The sequence below is a fragment of the Lepidochelys olivacea genome, assembly GCF_965140295.1.
Source record: "Lepidochelys olivacea isolate rLepOli2 genome assembly, chromosome: 4".
Lineage (NCBI taxonomy): Eukaryota > Metazoa > Chordata > Testudines > Cheloniidae > Lepidochelys > Lepidochelys olivacea.
Genome location: NC_140414.1, coordinates 64,240,867 through 64,266,404, shown reverse-complemented (window position 1 = coordinate 64,266,404; position 25,538 = coordinate 64,240,867). Strand labels below are relative to the sequence as shown.

The 25,538-nt window shown below is 36.6% G+C and overlaps 1 protein-coding gene across 1 annotated transcript in view; it reads left to right on the top strand.

The window, feature by feature from the left end:
* The window catches only part of LRBA (LPS responsive beige-like anchor protein), a 560,210-nt gene that overhangs the window by 155,742 nt on the left and 378,930 nt on the right, over positions 1 to 25,538 (top strand). The window contains exons 33-34 of the mRNA XM_084626698.1: positions 306 to 439; positions 3,313 to 3,374. Of these exons, the coding sequence (XP_084482824.1) occupies positions 306 to 439; positions 3,313 to 3,374 (196 nt within the window). The remainder of the gene's footprint in view (positions 1 to 305; positions 440 to 3,312; positions 3,375 to 25,538) is intronic.

Here is a 25,538-nt window from a genome sequence, read left to right as displayed (position 1 = left end):
GATGTAATTTATTGGCATGTTCCTATAAACTATTTATTAAGACATGGTTAATAATTTAAGGCCTGGTTCAGTGAACTTGGGAACTGTTGAACTTGGGAATCTTTCCACTGATTTCAATGGGTGCTGGATCATGTCCTTAAACTGAATATATTACAAAGTAATTTTGTGAAAGGGCATTGGTTGGGAGCTGATTCCTGTTAATAAATTTTGTATCGTGTCAAATTTGATGATGTCAAAAATAATTCTTCTTCCTATGAAAATTTGACTTCTTGTTCTCTCATTAATCTTACATATCTTCTAATTAGTATTACAGAGAGGCTTGAACATGCTTTGGAAAAGGCTGCCCCTCTTCTGAGAGAGATTTTTGTGGATTTTGCTCCCTTTCTTTCTCGCACTCTTTTGGGTAGCCATGGGCAGGAGCTGCTGATAGAAGGTACAAGTAAGTTTCCATTTTTAATTTTTTTCGCCGAACGTGAAGGCTCTAAAGAAAACTCTACATAAACTAATTTTAAACTGTTAAAATAACCTAATTTTACAAACTAAAACTCTTTACAATTCAAAACTTAATTGGAAACTGTAGCTACATGCAATTCTTGCCTATTTATATATAGGTCTTATTTTATTTGTATTTCAGCTAGGTGGAAATATTTAAGCAATATTCAGACTGCTATAGGGCGTGCCTGCTCTGAAATGCTCCCCCTGCTGAGTTAGTGTGGTGGCGCATGTACTCTCTGCCCCAGTTTTCCTTCTCAGGAAGCCAGTATCTCCACTTTAGGCACTCTTGAGATTGCTTGACTAAATAATACCCTCTTTGAAGCTGGTTTATTATAAAACCCCATACAAAAGGGGCCATAACAAAAAAGTCCCAAATACTCACAAGTTATCTCCTGCTTTCAGGGTTCCCCTGAAGTATATTCTTTGAACTCTATTCCCATTCCCCCCAGGGTTATCTCTGAATGTGTGTCTTCTCCTTTGGGCAGGAGCCAGCTCTTCTACTGGAGCTGGGTTGCAACTCAGCCCACTGTAGGGCCTTAGCAAGCTTCTTGCACTGTTGGCCCCACTTAGTCCTCAGGCTTCTCCTCCTCAGGTTTGACAGGCTTCTCCTTCTATTGTCTATCCTGCTGTGTGGGGTGATGTAGCATTTATGCTGGTCCCCTTCTTCCAGCTCGTCCCCGAGTTGGTTCGGTGAGAGGGAAGCCTTGCTTTACCCGCTCTGCAGAGGTGCTCTCTTACTCCCACTTACCCTTCCTGCCCTCCATATTGCCCTGGAAATCCCAAAAAGCTTTCCCCCTCCAGCCCACCATGTTCTCCTGCACTGCATGCTCACCTGCTTTTCACAGTGCCCCTCTCTCTGCCTCCTGACAAGATAGGGTTTGCTGTCTTCAGGGTTATCTTGACTTCACAACTGTTAGGAATAATGGAAGGGGTAGCAATTTTGATGAATCTGCTGGAAGTGAATTAGCTGTGGCTCTCTTCTTCCTGGAGACAGAGGGTCTATGGCTGTTGGAATTTAGATAAGAAGGAATGGGTCACAGAGGCAGGGTGTCTGGGGTCTCTGGCAGAAACATGGTGGTAGCAGACCGTGCTTTCGTACCCACTGGGTCAAGTGCCTTCAGTGCTTGTCTGAATAGAGGTACACAGAACATGCTATTAAGGATTGTTTCAGGGAAGAGTTGGTACCCACAGTGCTTCAGGGACACCATAATGGGTCAAAGATTACACCATCTTTACTAAGGGCTGCCTAGATTTATAGGAAAATAGCAGCCACATTGATTTAGAGCAGCCTAAGGCCTCAGTTGTATTGGGAACATTAGATCCCTGTCGTCACTTTGAAAAAGGGCACTTCTTGAGCTTCTTCGAAGATTTTGTGCCTGATTCTGATGATAAACTTTCAGTTCTGAAGTATAACAGCAAAAAAATGATCCTTAATCTCAAATATCTTCTTAAGAACTACCTATTGTACCAGATCTAGATAATTTACCCCCTACCAGTTTTTGTTGTGTTTGTATATAGATATAGACAGACAGATATGGCTACCACAAATTAATTTCAAACATTTCCTATTGAGCCTTATTACACAAAACAGAGCTACAGGTTGAACCTCTCTAGTCCAGCACTCTCTGGTCCGGCAACATCCGTGGTCCAGCATGATTTTATTTTATGTTTTTTATGCTTTATCTACTTATTTCCTTGTGCCAATACAATAAAATTGTGTAACAACACTAACAGTTTATTATGAAGAGAGCCGGTAAGCTTTGGCTAGGCGGTGTTGCAAGCGTTGTTCAATTTATTGAAATTCACTCGTGTCAGCGAGATAAAAATAAACAGAGACCCACTCACTACATATTGACCTCCCATGGTTTGGCAAATTTTCTGGTTCGGCACTGGTCAGGTCCCGAGGGTGTCGGACTAGAGAGGTTCAACCTGTACTAAATAGCATTTGTCCTTCACGTTTTCTAACACTGAAATTTCATACTGAAAAAACATCTACAAGTGGAGAAATATATGCCCCATTTTAAGCCCAGTTCAGAACGTACCCTTAACTATGGGGTTGCAACCAATGCCTCCATAATACCCAAAAGCATAATAAAAGAGAACATTTTCTATAATAGATGAAAGCAAAAGTTGAAAAGCAACTTTGATGTTCCGTAGACAAGCCAAAATGAAATGTGAATTGTAAATAATAATAATAATCAAATTAGTTTATAAACAAGATATATATATAATAGGTAACTGTTTGCACTTCTGCTAAGGTTTAGTGTGGGGTCATGGGTCAAAGTACTAATAAGAGTGTTTGGGATGTCTGCTGCCATGAAACAAAATGGAAACTTGATTGATAGCTAGGGGGTTGAAGGGAGAAAGTGCAATGGAGAAAGCAAAGGTCATAGAGCCATTTCCTTTCTCTGCATAGATAATGACCAATCCTCCCCAAAATAGTAAAGCGTAGATACTATGGATCAATATACCATGTGCTATTCACGCTTATGCTAGTATTTTGAAACACAAATATATATGCAATTGCAGTTAAATAAATCTGAGGTAGCATTTTATGGCATAAGTTAATTTTTCAAAACAGTAATTGAATTATGATCTCCAATTTAAGCATATGAATTATAAGCTAATATAGTTTGGAGCTAATATACATTTAAATGTAAGTGTAAAAATTCAGTTTTAATTGATTGCAAAGATGCTGTTTAAGACATAGTTACTTTTATATATTAAAACAAATGTACTAGATGTTTAATAAGTTTAATACCCAATACCACATAAATACAAACCTAAGTATAATTAAATCCCTTTTTCTTTTTGTAGGTCTGGTCTGCATGAAATCTAGTAGTTCAGTGGTGGAGTTGGTCATGTTACTTTGCTCTCAGGTGAGTTTTAATTGATAGTAGTAGTAGTAATACTGTAGAAAAGTTGTGTGGCTGAAATTGCTGCCTTTGATAAATAGCTGAAGTTACGGTAAACATGCTTACAATTAGAATATATTTTTAACTGTAGTCCAGAATGGCTACATTCTGGACACTTTGATTGCCAATGGATTATGACATTATACTAATTATGACATTTCAGGTGAGTGAAGACACTGAGGTTTTTGTGTCACATTAAAAATGTCGAGCGTTTACATAACCTCAGTCTTGAAGTCTAATTCCTTGCTGCTCTTTTCATAAGAGAAAATAAAGTATTAAGATTAGGGAAACAGATTGATTTCTGCACCTTGTATAGTGGCACTTGAAATCCTCTGGGATAAGTGAGCTTTTTTTCTTTTGTGTAGAGGTTATAAAATGAGTGATAAATAATTTTGAAATCCTTGTTGTTAATTGTTTTTGGCAAGTACTTTTGAATCTGAGGAAAGAAAATATATGAAAGTGGCTGTGATGGTCAACACTTTGAGATTTTCTACATTCCTGAAGACAAAATCACCTTAGATGCTCTAAAAATCTCTTTGGGTAGTCTTGATAAGAACCTGGATAACCTTCTTACAGTTGTAGTTAAAGAATGATATGCACTTCATCAAATGGATGTACTTTTGGTGTCCTCTTGCTTTCTCTGTTGTAATTAAATAGAAGAATGTTTTTATTGAACTTTTCTTTTGGGTGCTTTAAAAATGATACCTGGTAGTAAATTCCCCTACTTAAAACTTTAAAATAGCCTTTTTTAATGGGAAGGGTATTGGTCTGGAGGTCAAGGGTTCTGACCCATTTAAAAACCTTTGACCTTCATTTATAACCCTTATGGTTTACTTGCCTGATGAATAAGGATAATGCAAAATTAATGTTTCTTCACATCGATTTATTCGTTTTAGTGCCTATATTGCCAAATTTATTTAGACTGTGCTGATGGACATTTCATGAATACAAATGAAAGAATCATAGTAAGGTGTGAAAAATCAATAGTCTCCATTGTCAATAAAGTGCAATAAGAACAATTACTTCTGGAGATTACACCTAATGGATTTTACAATGAACTAGTGAAGAGTAGTTATGTTTCTAGTGGGCTTATTATTCACGGATGTAATCAGAATTTTTTTTACATAATTTCCCGATCTTCTGCAGAAAATATCAAGGGTGTATATTTGTTTTTTGGAAGTTTTACTTAATATCTTTCATGGAACTTTGGGAACTTGGAAATAATTGCTCATCATAAATATTGCTATTATTTTCTGAAAGTGTACCTAGCCACTCTACAGTCTTAGAATACAAATTTACTGTTGATTATTTAAAAAAATAAATAGATGTTACTTGGAAACCTATATAAAACTTGTTATACTCTTCTATTTTTCTTTTAAAAACTAGTGATTTGAGATTCTAAAAACATTTCTTTTTAAGATGGTCTGGTTAGCCTGTTACATTGTAATTGCCATTTATTTTTTTTTGTAAGGTAATCTCTTTCTTTTTAAAAAACACATTGAAAATTGCAGAGGACAGTACTGTCCTCTGTACAGTATGTCTCATACTTGGTTGTTGGAAGTTGAAAGTATAAGGAATAAATGACCCACTCTAATGCACCTATTTGTCATACATGTCACAGTGCTATTTAATGCTAATCTAATCAAATGGAGGATATGGTGATTGCTTAGTAGCATTAGTAGCGAAGGATGAGCGTGTTTTGAGTAAGAGTTGAAATAAACCAATAAAGTCACACCTGACTCTTAAAAGTTACATAGCAGTTGTAATATTTGGCAGAATATGAAAAATGATGCGAGAAATGAAGCCAAAATTAGCTCCAGATGTGTACAGATAGTTCTGGGGGTGATAATTACATTTTTCACTTTGAATTTTCCTAATTCAAAGAGGTCAGCATGGCAATCACAAAAGTGATTTATTTTGTTAAAAAGTGAACTGTCTTTTGCTGCATGAGAGATATGAAATTGAATTTCAACTAGACATTTTACAGATACCGGGAGGAGATGGGGTTGAGTTTGATTGATATATATTTATATATATTTTGGCCCAAGATAGGGTGGGAAGTGAAGTGGTATCCTCTTGCTAAAATTATAATTAATTTTTAAGAGGAGATGGAGAGGATGGAGTGCCAAAGATCGAAAGATCAGGTCAAAAACTAGTTTTTAATCACATAAATAATGCAATAGTTACAAATTAAGCATGTACAATTTTGATTTAAAACTTCAAAAATTTGTCAGACATTTTATGAAAGTGGAGGGCTGTTCTGATTGATGTCTTCAGTGTTTTGTACCTAATCTCTTTCCCAGTACTTGCCCTATTAAAGTATTACGCCAATAGCAATTACATACCGATACCTTAAACAAAAACAAAAATTCAATGTATAAGACTGGGACATTTCTTCTTTTCCAAGAAGCACACAATACAGTAATAAAATCATACGTTGTTGCAGCAAAAAAGGTTTGAGATTTTATTATTGTTTATCCAGGAAAATGGAGAAAATCAACCATTTCCTAGGTAAAGTAATTTTTAAAGAGTAACTACAACATCTGTTGAAAAGAAATCTTTCTACGTAGTTCAAGTTTTTCAAGTCCGCTATTTAGACATCCCCCTTGCATTTACGTGTAAAAATTTTGTTGTTGTGCTCCTTATTTAAATTTACTCATCTCCCCTGGTTTATGAAAATATTAAATAATTGAATGTTGTACAGTACCCAAACTTCTTATTTTAAACCCAGATTGATGTACCAGAGTAAGGATTATTCTCCATACAATTATCAAAAAGTAGTTTTTTGACTGACACGCTAAATTTGAGACTTTGTGTGTGTGTACTTACATTTATATAAATCTATCAAAACAAAAAGGAATCCTTCATTTACTATTACTGCAAAGTGTTTCTGCTTATTTGACATTAATATCATTTTTGAAAGAATCGACGTTGCATTCAAGGCCACTTTATAAAAGCGTTGTGTTGCTCATCCTAATTCAGTCTGACATACATTCCAATAACACTACCTCCCTTCTAGGGTTTAAAGCTAAATTTATGGCTGAGCATTGTGAAGTGCATCATTTAAAAATGGTTTCAACCCAAAACATCTAATAAATAAATAATGTGTATGGCTACTCAGTAGTAGACTTTCCAGACTAGAAATCATTCCATCGGATACTCAACAGTCCACTATCGGAGAGGGCTGTCAGATAAATCTTATAGTAGCTGCATTCATGTCCTGTAAATCACATGTTATTGTCTGAGCCTTCTGCCAGGTCATCTATTCTTTTCCCATTTATCAGAAATGCATAGAGAACGCTGAAACTACAAGCACCATGTAGTCTAGCCCGCCATCCTGTCTGAGTAATTAAACCAGCAAAAAGAGTGAAGTCCTAAGATAGTCTGATATTCCTTTTAAATGGATGATATCAGAATGTATTAGGAGCCTGTGTATGCTATTTTGGGACAAAGTTCCTTCATGTTAAAGGTCTGACATAATCATCATTGAATAAACATTTTCCCCTAAAATTGCTCTGGATGTATCACTAAACCCTTGAAGGGGTCCACATGAATGTGTGTGTGTATATATACACAAGTAAATATGTGTGCCACAACTCTTCTGTCAGATCCAGTAATGGAGTTGTTTCCTTGAAATATTATATTGATCCGGAAAAACTCCAGTCTTTAATAAAGCTGTCTAAAATATTTCTCCTTTTGTCTCTATATGTTTATAAGCTTTCTCCTTAGCTACTGTGGCAGTCAGGTGAGAAGTATACAGTAATCTGGGGTAAAGCAGAGAATTAGATAGAATATGTTCTATTAATTTTCTGATGCTTCTAAAATGGTAGGTTGTTACTCTCTGCAATATTTAAAAAATCTAAAAGTATTCTTTTTGCAGCAAATCAGCCAAATTGTCACAGGATATACACAAGAAAAGTAATTAGCCTCTGTCTGACAGGTTCATCATTGTCTTAGAAGCTTTGTTGTAGTGGATCTAATTTCCCTTGATTTAACTATAGAATTAGTCTATTCTGACAGACTCAAATGCGGATATTGCATCACTTACCAGAACTGGCCACGAAAACTACACAAAGCCCCTTCAAATGACTGCAACTCCCATTTAGGAAGAAGACAAAAAAAGTTATAGTATGGTTCATTGTTAATGATTAAATTCTCTAGGTGCTTACTTGTTCCTCTTCCCTCTTGTAACTCTAAGAGTAAAAGACACATTCTGAGGTATTTTTAAAATAAGACCAATATTTTAAAACATTAACTCTATCTTGGTATTTTCTTTTTCAAAAAATTAACATAGTTTTCCTTTGCCTCAATATAATCACATACTGTATCCATTAGATTTTTAGTAAAACATGGATAAAATGCATGTTTCATATGGTAGGTGTGGGAGGGAAATTAACATATCCCATGTTCCTTCAAGTTGTCTTATGGACCAGATTTCAGAATGGGGCTATAGCTGAGAAGGAAAATGCACTAAATGTCACACACTTTTGACTTATGATACATTTTTAATTTGGTGGTAGTGAGTGAGCTCAGAGCACATATGTTAATGTGCATTGTGCATGGAGCAAACCAAAAATAAAATAGAAACCTTAGAAGCATCTAAAGCAGCAAATACTTATATTCAAAAGGTGAAGCTTACCATCTGTGGAGGTTAGAATCCAGGTGTCTATCTAGTTCCATGATCGTGTTATCTTACCATATAATTAAATTCCCATAATCATTTAAGGTTACTTAAGGGGGAAACCTTCAAAAGCAAGGGAATGTCTTTCTTTAACTTAACCCATACATCATTTAATCACCACTTTTCACTGACCGACTCCAATGCCTTATAAATAAGTCCTGCATAGCTCCAACATGTACAGTAACACAATAATAACACACTATTTCTTAATATCTATAATCCCAATATTCCTTAATATCTCTAATTATGCATTAGTGAGCAGTCTGACATGGTGTTTTCCCATGTGGAGGTATGTGATTAGAGTTAGTTTTGTATTATAATTTGACATACACCCCTTCCCCACACACACTGGAAATTACCTGATACTAAAGTCTTGTTGCATTTTCAGCTTCTTCTGGATATCCTGTGTCTCAGGCTTTTTCTTTCAGAGGCAAATTTTGCAACAGTGATCCACTTTGATTTCTACAGTGTCCTTTACATTAGACTAAATCCTCAAATTACTTGGAAACGTCAGCTGGTGCAGAATGTGGCTTCTTGCTGGTTGGTTGAATGGTGTTTCTTGCAGACAACACATATGCTCTGTGATCTGCACTGTTTCTAATTTACTGTCAAGTGAAATGTAATGTGATGACTAACTATAATGATAACTATAAAGTTTTAGTTGAATTGGGTCTAGGTTATCTCAAAAGCCACTTGTTTGTGTTCCCTTAGCAGCTGAGATCACCAGAAGCGCCCAAGCTAGCAGCTCTCTGGATTAGATATGAAAGGATTAGATGCAGAGCAACGTCCGTGTATGTCTTGGGGGTGGTTTTGGATGTTGCTCCAATTTTTTTTTTTAAATTGATGTTAGATGGGCATATTTTAATCAAGATATTTTCCGTGTAATTCCTTTGTGTCTGAATATTCAAAAAGTTCAAAATGAGTTTGAAAATGAGAATCACAGTGCACAAGTCTTGTGGCTGAGGACAGATTTTGTAGGATATTTGCTGTGAAAGACGTAGAAAGTTATTTCAATGCATATCCTAATTATCCTTTAAAACAATTACCTTTGAAACTGTGTTAGTAGCTTATTTTTGTTAAAGCTTGCAGTCCGAAAAGTGTAATCTTGGCTACATTAACATTTCAAATTTCCAAGCTCCTTATATATCTAAAAAATCGAGTAATTAGAGGTTTTACCATTTAAATTGTGGTGATCATCTGCCAACAGAATCTTTGCTTTCATCAGAGATAGCTGTTTTGTAGCAGAAAAAGGAAAACTTCTCTAATAAATTGCTTTGTTAATCAAATGGACAGAAGACAAACACAGCTTTATTGGACAAAAGGAGGAAAGTTTGAGAGTTTAAGGGACAAATCAACAGACAAGTGTATCCTTAAGTCTGGATCTGAATTTTATCAGAAGTAGTGTTGGAGAACTCATGCTTACAGATGTTTCCTACACTGTTCACTTTCTTTTTAGATTATACATATTGAGGCTTCAAGATTTTGTGTCATACCACGAGATTATATTGAGATAAAAAAGCACTTTATGATTTACAAATTTCCCAGAGTTCTATATCTGTATATAGTTTTGTACTCTTGTAGAGTTTATTTTAAAAATAATTTGAGTTAGCTGTTTGTATAGCTGAGGGAAGAAGGCAACCTATTCTGCTGCTGTTCAAGATACCCAGATGCTTAAGTCACCTCAGGCCTCATTTATACCAACTAAGGATGGGCATGTTAGAGGTATTATGTATGCTTTTTTAAAACAGTGGATGGGGACACTATTACTGAGTGCTATGCATCTAGTCACAGAAGTGGTATTAGTAAAGAATTAACTAAAGCCAATGTAAATCATAGTGTTTGAAATGCAGGGTAGAATATGTGTTCCATTAGATGCTAGAAAATAATTCAACTGGGAAATGCAATCAGGAGATTAATGCACATCTGACTAATATTATTTGAAATGAAGGCTTCTGTGATGCTGCTTTCTGATCTATATGATGCTCCCCATTTTCTTAAATTCTGAGCTCTTCATGGCATGGACAGAATCTTACTATATTTTGGGAAATTGCTTAGTGTAGAACACACCATAGTCACAGCAATAAGATGGAATTCTGATAAGTCACTCCAGGGTGGGTGCCAGCCACTGCAGGCAACTTTACCGGGGCTCCCTCTGCCAGGGGAACTATTATATGGTTATCTGGTAGTAGAAAAAAGTTTTGTTCCCTTGTACTCTTTCTCTGCTCAGCACTGGAAGATCATGCTGTGGTATTTGTTCTTCATGGTGAGTTTTCCGTGTAGGGTCTGCTGTTGCCTGAGACCTGGGAGGCAGCTGGTTTGGAGAAATTAACATTGAGGTTGAAGATCAAAACTGATTCTTTTTCAAAGAAAGTTTTAAAATCTCCTGCAGTTTTGAAGAGGTTAAGCTGTTTTGAGTTGCAAATGCAGTGACATGAATGAATTGCACTTAAACCCAGTCATCGAGAAGCTAGGACTGTATGTGGGTTAGAAACTGTCCTGATTGATATCTCCTCCTAGCTAAGGAAGAGGCTCAAGTGTCCATGCTAATTCTTTAGATCACTTTGATTTAATAATTTTATTAAGACGATGATAAAATAAAAAAAATGGTACAGAGTTTAAGCGTAGAAGTTTCTGGTTATCAGGGAATAAGGTACAGATTATCAAGGGGTGCGAAGTTTGGTTTAGGATCAGGTGGCATAAGGAATACATAATCTGCAATATCCCCGATTGGGGGTAAAAGCTTAACGGGTCAAAGTACAGACATTGAGATATGGGGGTATGTTGTTCATATAATGGCTATGTTCAGGTGTAGAGTATAATGAGTGGATACGATGATGAGGATAGATTTACCCTCATTTGATGAGATTTAATGTTCAGTGAGTTTATGGTTCCAGTTCATATGGTCCAATGGAAAAAGTCTCTCGGTCCCTTTCTCATAGTTGATGCACAATGTCGTTCCGGCTCCTGGTACTGTCAGTGGCCAGTGATGTGTTTGATGTAGATGTCCCTGGACCATCGGATGGTGGTGAGACCATGAGGCGCCGCATGAACCGTGCTTAGCATCGACCAATCCCACAGGTCCGCAGCACACGTTCGTTGCAGGGGTCCCAAGCACCCAGGGCTCTGACAATCAGGGCATCCATCTGCATCCCATAGCCCTTCGCTCTCAGGGTGTCAGCCAGGGGGGCGTATTTTTCCAGTTTACGAGCTTGGGCTTTGCGGAAGGCTGGGGTCCTGTCCTCAAAGGAGACCGTGACGTCGACGAGGATGATCTTTTTCTGGGCCTCATCGGTGACTACCACGTCAGGTCGCAACTGGCTGTCAGTACCGGGGATGACAGGGTGTTTTGAATACATCTGCATTCTCTAGCAGAAGGGGAAGGAGTCACCCTTGAGCAACTTCTTTTTTTGAGAGAGAGGTTTTAGGGGATAATTCTGGACAATTGCTCTTCCATCCTGTGGGCTCTTTCATTGTCACCCATCTTACTCAACAAATATGTTTAGCAGCTGGCAGTTACACATGGAGTGTGGAGTCTGTAGGACGCTGACAATACACTGTTCTCTGTCTCACTTGATTCAACTATGTCAGTTACCCAGTGTCTGTCTGAGAGTAGAGCTTGGTTAATAGTTAGCTGTCTGAAGCTCTGTTCTTTGAAAACCAATAGAATCTCTCTGAGTTGTTTCCCATACCTCAGTCTTGGATTGTGGCTTCCATTTGTAATGTCTTCTACCAGATGCTCTGTTAGCCTTAGCCATGGCTAAGGCTATGTCTTCACTATGGACTTTGTGTTGGCATAACTGTGCCTGCATAGCCCCCTAGTGTAGACACAGCCTACACTGACAAAAGGAGATTTTCTGTTCGTATAGGAAAAGCATCTACCCGAATGACATACTGTATCTATACTCCGAATTTTATCGGCATGGCTATCTGTCTATGATGTGTTTTTTTCCACACCTCTAACTGATGTTGCTAAGTTGATATAACTTTTAAGTGTAAACCAGGCCTGAGTTTATTTTCTTGTCTGTGACTAAGAAGAGATGTAGACCTTGCTACAGCAAGTCATTCATCTGTCACTAGAGCAGGGAGAATTACTGCAGGTTTTGGTTTGTTTGCTGACGGCTTTAAAATGTGAAAAAAGAAAAGAAAATTGGTTTGGATCAGACTGAATCCAAACTTTTTTGGAAATGTTGAATCAAAAAAGTAGAGAAAAGTTGATAGTTGATCAGCCCCACCCCAACCTTTAGAGCACCTGGCCAGGGACCTAGCTTCAAATCCTCCTGTTCCACAGTGGGGAAGTCTAATCTGGGTTTCTCACATCCCAGTTGAATACCCAAACCACTGAGCTAAGGAATATAAAGGGAACAAGATGCTACCAGCACCAGCCATTCGGTGAAGCATCTGCTTGTGAATGTAGGCCAAAAATTTTATGGGGGCTGAAATTATTTGTCAAATTCTTGTCAAATTCACTAACAAATTCATGTCAAACAAAATTGCATTTTTTCAGTGAATAAACTATTTGAAAAATTTCACCCATTTCTGTCACCTCAAAACTACATTACTGTAATGCATTCTAAGACCACTTGGAAACCAACGCTAGTGTAAAATGTGTTTTGCCTGCTTTTTGGATGGAGTTTCACTTCTGAATTGGTTTCGTTCTGGTTCTCTCAACGTTTTTGGCCCAGTTACCTGAAAAACCACCTTTCTCATGGTGATATACTTCTGCAGTTGGGCTCAGTGGAGATGCTTGAAATAGAGTTGCCCTTCCCAGTTTAAATGAAGGGGTTTCTGTCAGGGCATTTTCCATGGAGGGCCCTCAGCTGTAGAACAGTTAGGCTCTCTCTCACTTTGGTCTGACCAGAGCCAGGATCTGTTCACTTTCTAGTCATTCTCTTTTTTCAGGAGCTTGCGGAGTGGGTGGTTTGAGGAAAATATGGAGGAGTTTACTATCAGTGTGGCCATCAAACAATGCACTTAAAACATTATAGTTTTTCAACATTTTAGCTCCCTTATATTCAACTCTATTTAGTGTATAAAGGTATATAGGCACCTAATATGGATGGACATAACTTGTAGCTCATGCACTGGATGTGCAGTCACCTTTTCAGTAGAAGTTTAGAAAACACAGTTTTGACTTTCTATGTAGAGCCCGTGGCATTTTGGTCAGAAATCAATGAAGGCGTATAGTTTAACCCTTGCTATTACACAAGCTGTGGAAATAGGTTAAAATGTGCTGAGGTTGATCTGCCAATACTTCATGAATGGTAATTGCCTAGTTCTTGACTTAGTGATGCATTGACTATGTGGCAGTAACATTATGCCTGGTAGTGACCGCTGCAGTGAAAGTTGAATGAATGTTGTTATTCTACCATTCTGTTTGTTGTTGATTATATCTTTCCATAACTATTATCTGTGGGGTGAAATTTTCCAGGCTTACTCTCTCCCCAAATGGGGAATGTATACGAATTAAAGTTTTAAGATGAACAAAAACTGTGTTAGAATATGAAAATGAAGGAAAAATATTTGTAATATTTTTCATACTTTTTGTTGCTTAAATGACTTTGGGGTAAAAAGTTTAAATTTGACAAGGAAATAGTCCTCAGTGAGGAGAGAACTGGCTTACTAATGAAAACTCGTTGAAATTTGACCTAGTCATGATGTACCAAAAATCACACTGTGCATTTTGCATTGAGGTGGTGGCGGGTGATTGTGCTCAGCTAAGGAAGGCCACTCTGGGTACAGTTATAAACTGAAAAAATAGAGCAGGTGTGCAGTGGAAGAGGCAGAGTTCCGTGCTTTATTTGCTATCTATCTTTTTTTAAGGTAAAAGCCATACAGCTTCAAATGTTAACAGTAAAGAGCCTCTCTCATGTGGGCTTCCTAAAATGTGCAGGAGAGGGGGCTCAGTCATGATGTTCTGATAAGGTGAATAGTGGGATAGGGCATTTCAGATTTTAAGCAAATCATTCCACAATGGAATTTTTTTCATCATTCAGTAACTTACGAAACTACTTTTAAAAATTCAATAAGAATACCTGAAAAATCTACCATAAATTACATATAAGCATTCAGTCTTTAATGCAATATACTAGCATACATATTTCTCCAACTGTAGCCATATATATGTATTTGACATATCTATTAGTGTTGTATATATGAAATGTATTTACTAAACCATTCTTTGCAGCGTGGGACAGAATAACTGTGATGGTAATGAGGAAAACTTGCTGGCGCACACAGGTCACCTTAGTTAATTTTGTGGTCTGCTTACATGAATTGTACATTAGGAAAACTGCTGCTGGCTGAAAAGTAATTAACGGCACAGTTTTATTAAAAAAAAAACCAACCATATTACAAGGAGATACATTTTTAGATATAATTGTATTTTATTTTTCAGGTCATACATGATTATGTAGTTAAACTGTATCAAAAATGGATAAAATGGAGATACACATGTAGCTGTGGCAAATGCAATTTTAACCAGCATGCACAGTAATGCCAGTGCTCCACTTTTGTTTTGGAATGAGTTTTTATATTTGAAGCTTTGTTTCTGCAAAAGAGACTGTATGCTTTAAGGATTGAATAGTGCTTTTGAAATATGGATTATATATCTAGAATGTCTCAAATACAGTACCAAAAAAAATATCCCCTGCTTGAAATAATTTGTCATACAAATTAGAGATGGATGAGACTTTTATGAGGTCACCTTACCAAAGCACACTTGTTCCCTACAGTACATTTTTGAGTGAACATAGTGAGTATGATTTGAGTTTTTATTTAGTTATGATCCTTATTAAATACAGTTTACTTATTTCAGTTTTAGGCTTTCTAGGTATGGTAGGTTCATTTAAGAGAGAAGAAAAGTATTATTAATTGAAAATCACATGAATAGAGTCAGAAATCCAAAAGCTTGTTTAGGTTTTGACTTACCTTAAAATGTCTATTCAACTTGAAATTATAGCCCATAAAATGTAAAATTGTGCTGCTCTGTACATATGATTCATGAATCAATATATTTTTATATGTTTAAGGAGGAAAGTAGACTCTTATATAAATGAGAAGCTTGGGGAAAAACAGCTTAATTTGAAATGAAAGTACATTGCTGCAGATGTTCAGAACTAGGGGATCATAATTTAGCTATAGAAGCAAGACTTCTCTGAAGTAAAAGGCATCCCGTTGCTTCACCAGCACACTAGGACTTAAAAAAACACCACCATTTAAGGTGAATTTTGTGCAGTGAGAGCACACCCTGTGGCTTGGCAGTCTAGTCAGAAGGATGATATCATGCTGGCTTTCTAACTAGAACTTTGAACAATATTCTCATGGGTGGTAAATGTAAAACAAAGTAATATCAACTGGCACTTAATTCTGTGAGCTCCCTGCTGATTGGGCTATGCAGTGAAATGGAACTCTTCCTGAGAGGAAGTCAGCCTATAAGTGTGGAGACCTCTGAAAATAAAGTGTGCTTTAATTTGACACCCTGCTGTTTTACAGCTAGTCTGTTAAATTTGAGACTATGGAGAAAGAGAGAGGGTAGTGAAGGGACAAATCCAAGATTATGAAAAGTCCAGAGTATGGAAACACTTGTCTCTGGTTTTACACTGATTAAAAGAGCAATTTTTCTTGCATGTTATCTGACCACATTAATTCTTGATGTTTTCAATACAGTTGTTAAAAAAAAATTCAAGATTGGATGGAAAATGGTCTCCAACCTGAATGTTATGCTAGAAAAAGCACTGGTCTAGTGGTTAAACCAGACTTGCTGTTTAACTCTTGGTCATGCCACTCAAACCCTCTGTACCTCAGTTTTCATATCTGTGAAATCGGGATACCATCTAACCCACCCAAGGAATGTGTGTGAGGTTAATTAATCTTCATAAAATGCTTTGAGATCCTTCAAGAAAGCAGTATAATCTTATATTTCACAAATGGTGCTGCCACAAGTAGGAAACTGGGGTGCATCTGTGTCACATATTGGATCCCCACTGTTCATAAAAATGATACAAAATTAGGGAGGGGGAAATCAGTTTTACTTCCTCCAGGGCCCTTTGTTTTTATGTAGGGAATTGCTTATATTTTTCTCCTCGTATGTAAGGGACATGTTTGTTTTCTTAAACTCTGTACCAGATAAGTCTAGGAGAGACTTGCTTGCTAGTGCAGCCCAGCATGATTATTTATCATGTTTACTGTGGCAGTGTGTAGAAGCTAACCGAGAATGGGGCTCTGTTGTGCTAGGAAACATACAAACATGGAATAAGAGACAGTTGTTGCATGGAAGAGCTTAGTATAAATAGATAAGACAGACAAAGGATAGGGGAAAGGAATAGAACACACAGGCAGAATCCACAGTGTGATGGTGGCAAATCTCATGTTAATTGTACAACTTTTTCTTGTTTGGTTGTGTTGTTTAAATTCCTTTATTGCAGTTCTGTAGATTGAAAGACAAAAGAAAGAGGGAGGGCTGGAGACAGTGAGGGTAGTGATCCAGGGAAGGGTTGCATACCGGTAAGTCCTAAAGAGCTATTCATTCAAATGTATGGGTAGTACTGATACCTGGTGACAGATATGAATGTGTTCCAGCGAGTCTTGTGCATGTTTTTTTTATGAATTTGTTGATAAGGATTTATATCAAGACAAAAATTTGAGGGGTAGGGAAGGGGTAATAAGGAAGAACTTTTATGATTTTTAAGCTATTCACCAGTTACTGTCTTGAATTCTGCCTTACTTAGTTAAACCTTATTTAACATTGGGCAGGACAATTGCTGCTGCTCTGTTGTCTCTGGAAGTTGTTCTGGGTGATATCAGTCTGTCACCACCAATGCAACTGTACAGCTATAAGTGTGTTATGGTTTTCCAAGCCTTGTAATTAATAATCTGCCATTTGCAAGGAAGACTGGACTAATGTTACAAAATCTCAAAAATTAAAATTGGCTGCCCAGCAAATGAACACTGAGATCAACAAGCAGAAATTGTTTTAACATAATTTAGCCAGCCCTGGATTTGCTTCCATTTCTAAAAAATTAAAAATTGTACATTTACTATGTTTCACCCACAACTTCTTTCTATAGAACCTTTTCTTTTTTCTTTCCTGGGATGTTCACTCAATCTGTCCTTTTTCCTCATTGGTTTTCCTAACTACTTTTCCTGCCCTAATTTTTTCCTTTAATTACGTTGCACCTTTATCTAGCGTAGAACTGTTTGACACCTGGAGTCCTGCACTGATATTGAGGATTACAACAAGGTTTAGCTAATATCCTAGCTATTCTTCTTCTCATGCTCCTGCCTCCTCTCTCAGCATTAACAATAGCCAGTGAAGAAAGAACCTGGGGAGGAAACTCTGCAGTAGGGAAGCTTTGCTGCTAGTTGAACTCAATCCTGACCCCCTGATGACATTGCCTGAGGAGTCATGGCAACAGCTAACTAGAGAGAAAGACCAGGTAGCTTGCTCACTGCCTCTTCCCTCACAGGCAATGGATCTAAAACCAGTGATCCATGGATTCAGTTTTATTCAAATCTATAGTCTGTTGCTGGCTCTGGACAGCAGAGGGATTGTTCTGTGCTAAATACTAGTCTGTCACTTCTCAATGTGGTCTTATTTTTATGGATGTAATGACACTTCTCAAGTAATGATTTAGAGTAATGTATATAAGTTAAACTACAAACGCCTTTTGTATAAATATTTCAACTTTTAAAATCAGATTTTAAAATTGCTGTAATATAGAGGATTTTATCAGAGTTCTGGTGACACAGACCTGGAGCTATAGTGATTGTCACCAGACCCTGCTGAATGAGCAGTAGCCTTGTATTACATGGTTGCCTTTTTTGGTAATTTTATACGAACATTCTGGTGGTAAAAGTTAATTCATTTCCTATTCCACGATCTCTTCTTAGAAATATTGTGCACCACCACAGATTACACTGGCTCAACCTATTGTAAGATCTTGTGGAGGTATGAAATTAATGTCACCACTGTGTGTGTGTGTAAATATTTAACGTAGTAAGTGTCTGTCAGGTCAAATTTGTGCAGAGCAAGGAAAAAGTCAATTACCTGTTACTCTTTAAAATTCTTATAGTATAACTGATGTGTATTGTTTTGCAGGATGAAATTGTACTTAGTATTTCACTGAATAATCTAGTACTTCAGTAAGCAGGTTAACACACTTTTAAATGCATGAAGTTTGTTTTCAGAATCTATAAAAGCTTATGAGTTGAACTCTAATTTTAGGTATTGAAATTAAATTCTCATTATAAGGTAATCTTAGGCATTTACCACATAACATAATGCCAGTTTGTAGGAAGCACTGTTCACAATGGAATACCCCAAATGGTTAAACAGCAGGGGAGTCTTCTGCTTTTAGTTAAAAACTGCTGTTTCTGTATGGCTTATTTACTACTTGTTTAATTCTTAATGTAGTGTGCTGTGGAATTGAGCATGCAAAAGTCAGCAGAAAGAGTTCTGTTTTCTGTGTCTAAGGCTATTACTTGCTGTACAATAATAAAGGCACTATTTTATTGGGTTAGTTGTAATTAACTTCAGCACTAGGCATTGATATAAATCATTCTTAATCTGTTTTCTTTACATTTTCATTCTCTTTAACTGGTTTAACATAGTTGCTTTCTGTCGTCTTTTTACATAAGGACTGGGGTTGTAATTGCTTTTTTGAATTAGGCTGTCAGAAGCTAATGTGCATGTTGATCCAGGAATTGATTAAGGAACACTAATGAATTTCATATAACACTTTTAAAAGATTTGTTACTATGTAATAAATATTCTGTAGTAGTGATCTGTTTTTACCTTTTTAGAATTCAATACATACAGTGTTATCAGGGTATACAGCTGGCAAAATATTTCAGTACACGAAACATTGATTCCATAGCATGATTTAAAATGTTAAAAAATAACTTTCTAATGTAAATAAAATATATCTACTTGTCAAAAATGCACAGAAAATGAGATGGGACAAGGATAGCTGCTTTCTTAAGATAAACTGTGTTCCAACTCTTCCACAAGTGTTTCATTATAGTTTTAACATTTTTTTTCCTCCTCTTTTCTGTGTCCTTTGCTCAGTGTTAATGTGATACTCATTGGGCCAAATACAGTTTTTAAAACTGATGTGTTGATATATTTTTGGACACATCCTTGACATTTCCAACTACTCATATTGCTATTGGTTTAAAAAATCAGCAGAATTGGGAAGAATGTTAGTCAAGTCAGTTCTCAGTACCTTAATTTTTTTTCCAGTTCTTGCATTTTTCAGGGAAGTATGCGCACACGCACGCAAACACACACACACATGTACGTACGTACGTACGTCTTTGGATGTTATTATTTCAAATGTACTTAATGGAATCAAGTGAATTTCATACCAAATCCAAATATTTTAAAAATTCTGATTTCATCTATATGTTTTACATAATTTTGTACCCAGTGACATATTCCCTTTTCTGCCACCTTATTAATATTGCTTAATACAAAAGCTTTAGTTGTACACTGTCACTAGCTGCTTTGCTTTTTGTTAAAAAAAAAAAAAAGGTATTTTTAATGGAATGCAAGCAATAAATACTTTTTATTGTATCTGAGTGCATTTGATAGTTTTAAAGTCTTTTATAAAAATAATTAGCTCTTTTATATAGTTCTAATGGCAGCCCTGCAAGTTTCCCCTGGAGCAGTCTCTAATGAACAGGCCTTGCTTTTTCCAGTTGGGCTTTCAGATTCCCTAAAGACTTGACTTCAGACCTTGGAGGGCAACAGCTGCCATTTCTCTTGAAGACTGGAGTTGCCAAACAGACGGACTATGTACTAATAGGACACATTTGTAGAGCTTCATTACGTGGACCCTTGATAGAGGCTTAATGATGATCATCTGTTGAGAGCTTGTAGCTGGGTAGGGTTAGAGCAACTTTTATCACCCTTGTTGAAATCAAATCCTCTTTACTGATTAGTGAGAGAACTTGACTCGGCTAGATTGACGCGAAGTTAAGGCTGACATAAAGGGGCCATTGTTTAGTATGGAATAATATCATAATGAGTAAATCTTTAAATTAAAAAAAACTATTGAAATTTTTTGGCCAAATTTCTTTTAACAATTCATCAACTTTCTACATGCTTGGAACAGCAGTAAATATTTCTTGCAAGGTACTTTGTATTGTGTAATTGTCAAAATTCAGATCTAGTTCTATGTTGTCAAATTCCTTTTTTGATAGTTTGTCAATACTAGACATTTTTCTTATCATATATCTATGATCTATCTATATCTATCATATATCTATGCATGATCTACACAAAGTCAGTGAATTTGAAGATTTATTTCTTCAGTACTTTTGTTTTGAAAGACATCACATACTTTTGTAGCTTTGCAGTTCTTTTATAGTGCTTAACATCTACTTACACCAGTACATACGTTTACTTTTAGTGCAGAAAGTCTAAATAGGGTTTCCCTCTTCAGCTTTATTTGGCTTAAATCAGGATGAAATCCTGGTCTCAAATCCCAATGACTTCATTGAGGCCAGGATTTCACCCTTGGTGGAGTTGCAGCTACACGTGTCAAAACAGTTTGCTGTACTTGGACTGTACATAGGTTTGTGTCGGTTGACAATTGTTCAGTTTACTATATATAGTTTCCCCCTTACACGCTATGAAGAATCAGCTAAGATAGTCAGCTCCTTTTCACTCTACGCTCTTTATTGCCAAGTTTACCAAAGCTTGTAGAGGATGTAGTGCTGAGAGAGTGCTGACACCAAGTGCAAACACTGTTGAAAAGTTCTTGATAGTTTACTTCAGGCACTTAAAGATTACTGTATCTCTCCACGGGCACGTTGTTTGTGCAGATCTGACCTTTAGTCTAGTGTATAACATGTATCTTAGCCATATGTTAACACATTTTCTCACCCTGTTCCTTGGTGCTTCATTCACATTTGTCAGGGTTGAAGTCATCCTTCTCACTTTTTTCGTTATTGAAATAAATGATTAAAAACTTCCCATAAGCTATACAGCAAAGGATGAAGTATCTACTGATTTGCCACCTTTTTTTTCTCACTTCTGGATTTAAATTTCAAACACACTGGAAAATGCTTTAAAAATACGAATGTGGAGCAGTGGAGATATTCATATAACTTAAAACTGATGGGGGAGGGGAGGAATTATCCACAAGCTATTGGTAAAGCATTCTGCAAATTTAAAATAAATCCGTATCTATCTATATCTACCTACCTACCGATCTATGGATGTCTGGCTGAAGATATACACGTTTGCTTAGTAATTATATTGTTTAATTAGATATACAGTATTTTGATACAATTAATAGTATGTGTTATAGCTTGTTATATGTTGGGCTTCTTATTTGAAATGTACTTGGAATAACTGCTTCCTGAAAGTGTGAAGATAAAAATTTTGGCATTAATTTTAATTTTGGCTACGTACACATGTTCTTTGTCCCTGTTTCAAGTAATATTTAATATTTTTAAACTGTTTCATCACTATCATAAAGGAGATTCCTTGGACTTCGTCAGTGATGAAGTTACCAGATTAAAGAGAGATGTCTAGTAAAAAAAAGTGTGTGTGTGTGTGTATATGTGTATACACACACACATATACATACATATGTATATTTTATATAAATATGTGTGTGTGTGTATATATATATATATGTATGTATATGTGTGTGTGTATAAACACACACACACACACACAAATATATGATCACACTTCTTATTGACTCTCCAGTATAGTGAATGAAGTTTTGGTTCAATTTCACACTTATATATGGGAAAATTTACACAGATGAACTGCTGCCATGCCTCGCTTTTCAGTCAATATCAAGAATACACTTGGAAGAGGGAGCAGGAGAGTAGTTGTAGCCAGTCTGCTGAAGCCCCAAGGAAAGCAGAATGGAGCGTGGCTGGCTGTATCTGAGCCTAGGGGAGCACTTTGCAAAGAATGGCTCCCCTCTCTACACAACTGTTTGGGAGCCTCAGAAAGGTGAAAGAAGAGAAGTTGAGAACCAGCAACTAGTTGTATTTCCCTGATTCTCTGCCTCAGTCCTAGTTTAGATTTCAGCAGCCTAAGGGCTAGCAAAGGTTCTCTAGGGACCACACAACAGCTGGGGATAACCTCAGGGCACCACAGTGCAGCTACTTCCACCTCACCCTTGGCATGCACACTACATCATGAGCTGCAGAGAAGGCAGTGTAGGACATAGCAGTGCCAACTCTGTCTGCTACACGGCACCCCATGCCACACATATCCCCATGCCACGGGCTTATGGGTGGCTTCTAATTGTTTTACTGCCTGAGTGGCAAAGGGGAGCAGAGAATCTGCTTTTGAGTATTGACCATTTAAAAAAATATTTCAGCCATCAGGCCAAAAACGTTGGATACTGCTAGTCTGAAACATTTTTCTGAATTCTCCTTTTTCCTAGACATCCTTTTATTGTGCTTACTGAAAGTACGGAAATTTAAGTGTTAAAGAGTATTCATTTCCTTTACAATGGTATTGATGCTATCAAATGGCTACTGGTGTACCTTTGAAAGAAAAGGTTTGTACAGATGTTTAAAGGCCTCTCTTGTTCACCAGATGGGCGCTTTGGTGGGATTGGCAAAGGGAATGGACCCCATGATGGGGGAGGGTCTCAGAGCTCAGGCTCCCAAGGTTGAATGTTTACATCTCAGTTAGACAGCCCTGTAGCCCAAGCCTGAGTCAGCTGGAACAGGCCAGGTGTGGCTAATTGCAGTGTACACATACCCATAGACTAGAGGCCAGCATATGGTACCCACAGGGTCAGGAAGTTTTTGGCCAGGAGCTGATGTACTATGCAGGGTGAAGTTGTTAATTTCAATGTCTTACACAAACTGAGGTCCTTTATTTGAAGCACTGGACTCTTGAACAAAGAAATGGTGACACAGGGGGATTCTGGCAATTACTTCCACCAGTAACTTGAATTGGTGAGGTTGGAAGAGAAGCTAGGATAGGCCTTATCTAAAATATCTAAAAAAAAAAAATAGGATAATTTTTGAAAGCATGAGCAAACACATTTAAAAACCCTTGTGTTGGCAGGACAACTTGTATTTTAACAGGTTACTTGGTCAAGGCTAACACTAGGCTCCACCCATATGTGCTTCTTGTGTTATATGATAGTGTTCAGGACAAGCATGCCTTCTGACGTAAACATCACTGCAATTTTTGGTATGACTAGTGGGAAGGGCACCAAAACATTTTCTTTCTTATGCTCTTCTCTGGATAGGATTCATGAGCATGATATGTTGGCTAGAATCAGATCCAGAAAAGAGGGTGTGAAAGAAAGTGTTTTGGAGCCCTTCCCACTAGCTGAACCAAAAATTGCAGTGATATATATAAAATTTTGATTGTCATTGGGTCACTTATTCTTAGTTACATGTTTGTGGCTTCAATAAATCTGCTTCTGCGTGTAGTGTATGATACTATCAATATGTGTTTATTATTAGATTGGTCATATTCTAAGTACCTGATTAAATCATGAGATGAAAATATGAAGTTAGCCACCTTTTAGTTAGTGCAGTATATTTAATTTGAGACTAATAGTAAATTGGCAAAGAAATTATAAATTCATTACTCCATTTAGTTCTGTATGAGAACTTATTTAGCAAGTTCATTTATGTCAACTGAGAGGTATAGAGTGGTACTCTTAAATTTGCAAGCCCCTTTTGTTATATTGCATGAGTTACTCATTTATGTATGTCTTGCTATTAAATACTCTGAATTTTGATTTATGAATTCGCCTTTTTTATTAAAATGGGAGGTTTTATAATGTCATAGACATTAAATTAAATTCCAATTGTGTAAGTGTCTTGTAGTAATGTTATTTTTAAAGTTACTGAAATACTGTTTTCTACTTTCTTCCTCTTTTTTTCTTTGTTTCTGCTTCTAAGATTCTCTCCCCCGTGCGCCCCCCTCTCCCCCACTTTCCAGGGTTATTTTAATCAAGTTGTTACAAGAACTTTTTCATCAATTTGTGCATTGTTTCCTCCCAAACACTATGGATGAAATAGGGCCAGGATTTCACCCTATACCTTTGTTCTTCGTTTTGAAGACTAATGCTAAGAAGAAAGTGTTGAGAATAAACTCAGTCTTGACCCTTAAACAGTATTTTAGTGAGAACAAAATAATTCAAAGAGCAGTACGCCTTTATATGCTTCTGCTGTGCTGTCAAGCTTGCTTGACTCTGCACTGCTAGTTTTGAATTAATTTTAGGTATATATTTTAAAACATTTTTAGTGTAAATACAACTTGCTGCTTTATCTAACAGCTGATGATGTTGTTCACATTGTGAGAGAAATAGTTCCCCTTCTGTAATGTTGCTGCGGGAGGTGTACCAGAATCTATATTGTTAATGAAACTGATATTGTTCAAAGAAGTCATAAAACAGCATTTCAAGAAAAGCGATAGTATTTAAAAAAACCCACAGTGTATTTAGATCACTTTTAGTATACTTTTCAAAGTGCTTACATCTCCCATTTAAAAGGCTGGTGAAATATTAATTATAAGGTCAGAAATTCCCTCATTAGAGCATTTGAATAAAATATAATTTCAGACCCAAGGGCTCTTGCAAATGCTTATTAATATTTTCATTGGAGCTTATGATGGTGTTTAATGCTTCTGTTCTTTTTTGCTTCACTGTACATTGTACACTGACCAAGAGCATTAGAAGTAGCTTATGTCTGCTAGAGGGTAAACATTTATAGCCACAGGAAATGACAGTCAATTAAGTAGAGCTTAGAACAAGTATGAAATTATTGACTTTGTTGATCTGTTCTTATAGTCCTTCCTTTTCAAAGTGCTTGAATGTGTTGTGTAGTTATTTAGTTGCATTAGTGGTTGAGTTTGAGCCTTTTAACATGTTTTTCATCAGTACCTTTGGGAGATGAATAACTAAGATCTTGCGATAACAATGCAGGATGCATAGTGAATATAATTGTTGTAGAGGGTGTATATGCTGTGGTGAAATATTGAATTGATCATGAAAGACGATGACCATTAAGCGTCTCTTTCAACTATTAAAGCTCGCTTTAGGGCGTGTTCAGCTGTGGTTTATGAAATTGTTTAGACTAACGCCTCCTTTGATAATTGTTTCTGATGTGGAGAAAAATGCTGAAAGATATCATGATAAATGCACTTTCTCTTCACTTTTGGCAACTTCCATCTTCACCAATTAAGTTTTAAAGCATTGCAGTGCTGTTCAAGAAGAAAGCCATTGTTAGCGTGAAGAAACAGATGGACAATGTCATAAACAGAAAAATAATTCTTTAATTTACTTTTCCTGAGCTTCTGTAAAGTTTGTGGAGAACCCTATATACTACATTATCTTTGTTATACAATGTTAAATATTTACAGCTTGATTTAAGATGAAAAAAGCTTTTGTGTATTTATTCATTATTGTGGGATTTTTGCTGATAATATTAACAGCACCCAAAAGTGT